Source organism: Protobothrops mucrosquamatus, unplaced genomic scaffold (assembly GCF_001527695.2).
Source record: "Protobothrops mucrosquamatus isolate PMUCROS unplaced genomic scaffold, P.Mucros_1.0 scaffold1345, whole genome shotgun sequence".
Lineage (NCBI taxonomy): Eukaryota > Metazoa > Chordata > Lepidosauria > Squamata > Viperidae > Protobothrops > Protobothrops mucrosquamatus.
The window spans coordinates 142,979-151,357 of NW_015387541.1; the positions used below are offsets into that span (position 1 = coordinate 142,979).

General features: G+C 36.5%; 1 protein-coding gene across 1 annotated transcript in view; it reads left to right on the forward strand.

Annotated features, from left to right (window-relative positions):
- Window positions 1–8,379, forward strand: part of LOC107292458 (receptor-type tyrosine-protein phosphatase T-like) — a gene marked incomplete at its 5' end in the record, with an annotated part of 181,919 nt that overhangs the window by 123,498 nt on the left and 50,042 nt on the right. Inside the window, 1 exon segment of the mRNA XM_015821547.1 lies at window positions 2,076–2,263. Within this exon segment, the coding sequence (XP_015677033.1) occupies window positions 2,076–2,263 (188 nt within the window).

Consider the following 8,379-nt stretch of genomic DNA (forward strand, 5'->3'; position numbering starts at 1 on the left):
TATTTTTGATAGTTCCCTCTTGTAATGGTAGCTTGCAATGCTTTTAAACAAAATTCATAAAAATGTACAGACTGTGGGGAAGCCAGTCGTAAAACAGGTGGAATTCAACATTATGGTAGAAAATTAAGGATAGTAAGTCCAGTGGGGTATGGCATACTTATAAAGATATCTCCTTCTCTATTAAAGGGGGTTAATGGGAAATAGGATAAAGAAAGATGAATTGAGAAAGTAAATCTAGCCTGGAAAACTAATAAGCCTTGAAAATCCCCTCTGTTCAGAGTCATTATCATTAGCAATGATGTTAGACTTGTTAATTGAATAAATAAGTGCTTAGTTTGCTACTCCTATGTTAGATCTTTACCCATTACAATGGAGAAGAAATATTTGAAATTATACAGACAGACAGACAGACACACACACACACACACACACACATTTGCATTGCTGATTAAATTCTAAAAACTGTACTCACACACCTTTTATATTTGGGGCCATAACTTTCTTTTCATAGGATGTTGCCTGTCCTTTAATTATCTAGCTTAATTTTAGACAATAGTGGCTGAGAAAAATATATTCAGAAGCGCAAGCAGCAATTGACCTATCTTTCCCTTCCATGACAGCTGTAGCAACACTAAAAGAGAAAGAGAAAAGTTTGAAAGTATTCTACCTATTTATTCCATAACACATATAGCAGTTTCATCTTTTACTGATATAAAACATAAAAAACCCCACTTTAATCTACTTTTTATAATGTGTAAAGGACCAGTGATACCTCACCCAAACTGATTCAATTTAAGAAGAAGAAAAAATGAGATTTCAATCCATATGCAGAATAAAGGGCATTAAAGAAACAGCTGATGATGGATTCCCTATCCTCTCCATTTAGATTAGTTGATGTGAGAAAATAGAAAAAGAGATTTCGCATATATTAGTTCTCTTATTAAAATTCTTTCAGAATATCTGCGCAAAAGTCAAAACTCCATTTCTTTCATGTTTTTAAAATTAATTGAAATAAAGCAATAAAACATTTTAGGTTCTCCTGCCCTAATACTGATGCTTAAAATAGACACATTCTACATTGCAATCCTTCTCTTTCTCCACTTCTGAACTCAAGTGCTGTTCATGCCACCCTTGAGTCAGGACAAAAATACCCTGGCATAAAATTTGCTGTTTCCATCACCAAACCCTATTCTATATTGATTGCCTCAATTCCCAATCACTGACGTGATTTCCTTCCACGATAACGAGTAAATGAACCAAACAGATTTACTTAACTTGAGAATGCCCTTGAATAAGAATCAAAGTAGAAAAATAAATATTGCCAGGCCATGCTCTAAGCCTCCAAGTTGGAAAAATATCCTGAAAGTAATTCCAGAATTAAGAACTAACAGAAGGAGAGCAGGGTCCCCGAAGATAATATCAAGAGTTAGCATTAGCAAATAGAATAAACAGCAAATTACAAAGTCCCCACTCTTATGATATTTATTTCCTTATTATTTTCATAATAATAATATTTGAAAAATGTATGTAAATCTGTGTATCTTTTGCTGATGTATATCTTCAGTTAGACAAAGCATAAACTGCCAATCTATCAAAGCTCTTTATTCATATATCCAGTTTCCCTACAGGCTGTAAAATAGCACTGGCACCCTACTTGCTTCTGCTGGCAAAAAAATAAAAATAAATAAAGATGGGGAAAATAACTGGGGAAAGTCAATATCACTTTTCTGTGTTATTTTCCTCCCCTTCAGCTCAGACAGCAGCAGGCAGAGCTGGGCAGGGTGGGTGACTATTTAGTGTGACTAGATCGCATGAAAAAAAATGCTTCACTTCTAATGTAAAGTGCATCAAAAAGTCATATTCTTCCTGCTGTTAACAGAACCATTTCATGACTTTGTTGCTTCTGTGTGGGTTTTTTTTTTCCTTCCGCATTACCTGGTGGCATTGGGCATAGATGGTTTCTCTATAGTCCTTTATTTCGCCTATGGGGAGAAATTAATTCCTATGGGAAAGAAAACAAATGCACAAGTAACAGCTAGGTGAAACTTTGTTTTGCCTCCCTATCTTTAAAACAGACAATAGCCATGGGGAGATGACTCAACCGACCCTGACAATCCAGACCCATCCCTATCGAAGCTGTGACCCAGTGGAAATGTCCTATCCCAGGGGACAGTTCCAGCCAGCAATCCGAGTGGCCGACTTGTTGCAGCACATCACTCAGATGAAACGGGGACAGGGCTATGGATTTAAAGAGGAGTATGAGGTGAGATGAATATTCACTCACTTGAATGATAGAAAAGATTGAGATTAAAGCTACTGAAAAATGAGAATAAGTCCTGATTTCATGAAGAAGTATCTTAATAATTAAGAGACTTATTTTTATGTGTTACTGATCATGGTTTCCCCTCTTTTTCTTCCTGAGTCCTTGTTGCAGTCCTTTTTTTCTGTTGCAGAGCTCCTATTATTCATACATTCATACATTGGCAAAATCAAAAATGGGAGTTTATGAGAAACTGACGTTGGGTCTGTTTCAAAGAGTATAACTAGTTCAGATGCAGCAGCTATGACCACTATGTTACAGCTATTAAATTTGTGCTAAAAAATCTGCCTGACTGGCGCTGGGCCTGCTTGAAGATGTTAATGGTAGTATACAAAGCCTTCAACAGCTCAGGACTGAGTTAACTTAAAGAATGTCCCCTGTTATACTAGTCTCCAGTCTATGGAGATTCTCAATTATTCAGGTCATGGTTGTCCCAAAGGTGCTTTTTCAAAAGACAACTGGACTTTGTGTTTCCTTGAAAACATTTTGCTTCTCATCCAAAAAGCTTCTTCAGTTCTGACTGAAAGGTGGAAAATGGAAGGATTTATATTCCTTGCAGTCATATGGTCATTATCCCTCTTTATGAGAGTCATTGAGGCCACCTGGCAGTTTATTTGTGCTCTCCAGGTTATCTGCATAGTGCAAATGACTGTGGAGCCTTCTTGGAACTGCTGAAAGGACTGTGTCTTCAAGGAAAACGTCTTCAAGGAAAACGTCTTCAAGGAAAAACAAACTGCCTTTTGAGAAAGTACCTTTGAGATACTACTCTCCAGTATTCTTGTTTTTCTGTTGTTCATGTATGGCTTATGGAAATGTCATTAAATAAGAACAGAAGGTGCAATTCTTTGCAGTGGCACTTATCCTATGAAGTAACCTCCCTTCTGCAATGTATCAGGACTCAGCATCAACAAGTTTAGATCACTTTATGTTGGTCATCATCAATCCTGGCTCCCCTTATATTTATTTGTGATGGTTTAATTTTACCTTGCAAAAAATGTCTTTATATGTTTTACTAATGTAAACTAAGCAGACAAAAAATCCTTACCTGCAGCAGACTGCACTGAATGTTCCCTTTTCATTGGGATATAAAACGTATAAAAATATTACACTAGTTTAAGAGCTATTTTAAAGATAAGACTCATTAAATAAAAGTAAAAAAGAAAAAAGAAACAACTTTGACCGCCTTCTGAGTGTCTGTAACAGCTAGTAAGCTCTTCTGACTGCAATGTGTCACCTCTGAAGACTCAAGCCTGATGCTCTTCTGTTATTTTGGCATGAGACTCTTTTGTGAAAGAATCTTAAACTATTGGAATAATTTTGTTCATTTAAAAATATATATTTCAAATTGCAATGGATTGCACAGATGGAAAGTGGAATAACATTTCTAGCTTTGAGTGTCAAGCCAAGCAACTTATTCAAGGAGGCCTGGTAGGCCAGATATTTTGTAATTATGAAGTTAAAAGAGTGGCATTCTGTTCTTAAGATTATTTTCATCTTTCCTAGCTCAATCCAGTAGTTAGTGAAATTTGTTGGTAGTATAATTAAGAAGCAATTACCTGTACTGATGATCTTCTGTTTAAATCAGGCACTATTGTTGGGCATCTGCTGCACTTGAGCATCCAAGTGGGATCAAGTTGTTGTACATTCCTGGCCACATATTTAATTAGTAGTGATAGACATTTTAATTTTACACAAAGCCTCCAATCAAATATCTGTCTGGATATTACCATACATTTGTGAGAAAAGTGAATGTTTGCTCATTATTGCTACAACTAATAGGACCCACTTCAGTAGAGATTCATCATACATCACTTCACTGAAACTTGAAACTGGCCTTGGCTACATTCCTTTCTTAATTCTCAGTTGATGAGATTTCATCCTGATTAACCTAAGGTATGAGGAGACTGGGAGGTTAGGTATTATCACTTTCAAAGTGTTATTAGAGCAAATCAGCACTATAGGGTAAGTAATGATTCACTTATCATTGATACCTGGAATATAATCATTATCATACAGTGTTGGGCATCTTGAAGGCATTTCATGATTTCAAGGTATCAGTGAAAATTTAATTCTGTCTTCATCAATAGTGTTGCATCTTTTGAATGTTGTCCCAAAAGGGTGCCAAAGTCAAAGAGGTAATACAACAAATAGTATTAAAACCAAAGGATATCCAGCCCTTTCTACCTTGCATTAAATTCATTCCTACTGCTGGCTCCTCATCTCCTAACTTGGGTTAGTTCCATAATTTGGTCTGCTCAGGTGCCCTGACAAGGATTAGGAAATGCCTCATAATAGAAGACACTGCTTATCTTTTTCCCTCAACAAACTGAAGAATTAAAGAATAGCAATGGATTAAAATGGAATGTATGGTGATTTGGGAGGGAGCGTTGCTTAAGGAAGCATTATGTGATGGAAGAAGTTGGGAAGAATAGCCTCAAGGTGGACAGAAGTCAATGCCTGAATCTTTAAGAAGAGATTTGTCTGAAATGGTACAGGGTCTCCTGCTTGAGCAGGAGTTTATACTAGAAGACCCCATGGTACCTTCAAAATCTGTTATTCTGTTATCTTGAAATATCATATTATTCTTGCCCATTTATCATTTTGGTCATTGTTCTATGACTGCTATATTTAACTTAAATGAATAAGGCCAGAGCATTTCTAGGTGTCAGGTTTTCTCTTCTAAGGTAGGACCAAAATGCACATTCCTTGTGAGTATAGTGAACACAGTTGTTGAATGGGTACTTGACGTTTTGTTCTCTGCATTTGTGTGTGTGATATCTTTCAGTGGGAGCACAACTTTCAGTGGGAACACAGCATTGCAGGAGCAGACTGCCTCTGTGTGACATATTTGAATATGGTTTGAGAAAAGTGTACAGTATACTATGCATACTTGCAAATAAGCCCATCCACGGATAAAATTCAGGATTCAAATTTTAACTTAAATAGCATGAAAAATGCACTATCATGGATAAACCAACCTGCATTTTTCAAGGTATTCTGGTTAAAAATTCAAGGGTCTTCTTATTTGCAGATGGGCTTATAGAATATATGGTTACTTTTAAAAAACTGAGGGAACCCATCTCCATTTTGGCATCTAAATTTCTCAGCTTATCCACACGTGTTTATGATATACTGTATATAAAAAAGAATTTAGCCTTTGTAGTTAATAAATATGGCCTCCTCCAAACATTATGGCCCTTTATGACATGTGTTAAACAGCTTTGTAAAGTATAGATAAAATGCCTTATGGAGTGTTAATGGGCTGTGAAGAGCTGAATTACTCTTACTCTGATAATCTCAGATAAAGTTGCTGAAATGCTTAATGTAAGTAAGAGCCAGGTTTAATTATCAATTTCTGGCAGCTGTATGGCATTTAAAATTATATCTGCACTAATCTTAGCACTTTGATACTTTACCTGCAAGGTTGTATTTTGTTTCATGTTACTTTAAAGGCTGCAAAATTAAACACATATCAATGAAAACATTACTCCATATTCAGTTTCTTTGCCATGTTAATAAGTTTGCCACCAAGGACATTTCAATATCCTTTTTTTCTTTTGCTTTTGAAAGTTAGGAAATTTATGGTGGCTATTTTATTACACCCTAATAGGATTACACTTAATTATATTCCTCTTTTCAGGATGACATTTTTGAAAGACAAGCAAGCAACAACAGTAAAAACACATTAAACAAAACATTAAAGGCTTTTTCTTGGTAGTCTTTGCTGACTTGCAACTGTTCTTCATTTTTTTGTGGATGGCAAAAATAAAATTAGGATTTTCTGACTTTTTGCTTTGTTTTTGTTTTAGGAGGAGTGGAAGGGAAATTTGTTTGTTATACAAACTTATACAAGTGGTCCACAACTTACAACATTTTGTTTAGTAAAACTTGGTAACTGATTCATATTTATGATGATTAGAGTCACCTTTTGCAACCTTCTGACAAGCAAATTTAATGGGGAAGCCAGATTCACCTAACAACTATGTTACTAACTTAACAATTGCAATGATTCACTTAACAACTGTGGCAAGAAAAGTCATAAAATGGGACAAAACACACTTAATATCTGTTTCACTTGTTGTTGTTATTTGCGAAGTCGTGTCTGACCCATCGCGACCTCATGGACAACGTTCTTCCAGGCCTTCCTGTCCTCTACCATCTTCTGGAGTCCATTTAAGCTCACGCCTACTGCTTCAGTGATTCCATCCAGCCACTTCATTCTCTGTCGTCCCCTTCTTCTATTGCCCTCAATCTTTCCCAGCATTAGGCTCTTCTCCAGTGAGTCCTTCCTTCTCATTAGGTGGCCAAAGTACTTGAGTTTCAACTTCAGGATCTGGCCTTCTAAAGAGTAGTCAGAGTTGATCTCCTCTAGGACTGACCAGTTTGATCACCTTGCAGTCCAGGGGACTCGCAGGAGTCTTCTCCAGCACCATAGTTCAAAGGCCTCAATTCCTTTGCACTCAGCCTTTCTTATGGTCCAACTTTCACATCCATACATTGCAACTGGGAAAACCATGGCCTTGTCTATACGTACTTTTATTGGCAGGGTGATGTCTCTACTTTTTAGTATGGTGTCTAGATTTGCCATAGCTTTCCTCCCAAGGAGCAAGTGTCTTTTAATTTCTTGGTTGCAGTCCCCATCGTGGTGACCTGTTTCACTTAGCAACAGAAATTTTGAGCTCAATTGTCATAAGCCATGGACTACCTATGTACTGTGCTATACTTTGGAAATTGGTGGGTCTCATCTTTTTTATATAAAAAAATAGTCAAAATTTAGACTAAACCAATAAAATATATCTATTGATTTATTTTCCATAAATGACAAAAAAGAAAAAAAAAGTCACATTTTTTTTCTGGTGATGATCACAGGTGGCTCAAGGACTGTAAAAAAACTTTTAAGAGACTCCTGGTCTGGGACCACATGGTTGCTTAAAGGGAGACATAATCCAGATGGAACAGGCTCTAGGTTCTATTTTCTTGTTTTCCTTCCTCTTCCTTGGGTGAACTGTTGCAAAAATACAATTTTCATCTTTCACCTATCTGGTCCATTACATTACATCACCTCTATAGCTGTAATCCTCAATACTCTTCCAATGTGATTAGTGAGGTTTAGGTTGAGAATACCCTGGAAGACAACAGAATGAAATGCTCAAGTCAAGAGGTGGTAGACTCGGTAATTCAGCAACACTTCAAATAAGATGATACTTTTTAAAGTAAAAAGCCATCTGTCGAAAGAATACTGACTCTGCTAATATTCTACTTATATAAAAAGGTGTTTTATTGTAGAGTTGTAGAGATGAATTTTCAAAGATTTTGCCACCTTCCAACTCTGTGATTATTTGAATAGTTGTACACTTAGGGGGAAAGAGAACATAGTCAAGCACATGAATAACTACCACAATTTTAAACAGCCATGTGGGAATGTCTACAGCGTAGAATGCTAAAATTTCCAAGTGGCAATTTTCTGGAGGTGACTGGAGAAGACTGAAGCAAACAAGATTTGAATAGTTATAGTTTGCCTTTTCTTTTTTCCCTGATTGCATTTTCCAGCTGTTTTTAGGCTGCTGATTCATTGATCCCCCCCCCTCTTTTTTTTGAACATATTAAAAAACAGTCTTACAATTCTGGACTTTAATCTTTGGCTCTGCATTTTTATCTTTTAAATACCATTATCAATTTATTACTCTTGGACCATTTCCCTAAACTATTAAGTTTGTTTTTTATATTATTGCCTTATATAGTAATTTAATATTGAAGAATCAGAAACTAGGAGTAAGTCTTCTGACATTTTTCTTCATGCTTGCAGGGGCGGCAAGGCAAGAGATACTGTAAGAGTAAAACTGCAGTATGGCAGTTGAAAATCAGGCTTGTGCTTTTAGCTTTGTGCTTCTCAGAGTAATATGAAATGTCTGCTGTTTTTTTCCTTTAACTGCCAGTGGGGTTTGAAATGAAGGGGTGGAGACTTGGTTGTGTTCTGAATGGGTGGAAGTGTGTTCTGATTGGTTAAGGAACTTGGCTGTGTTCTGATAGGATGGGGGGTTGGCTGTGCTCTGATAGGC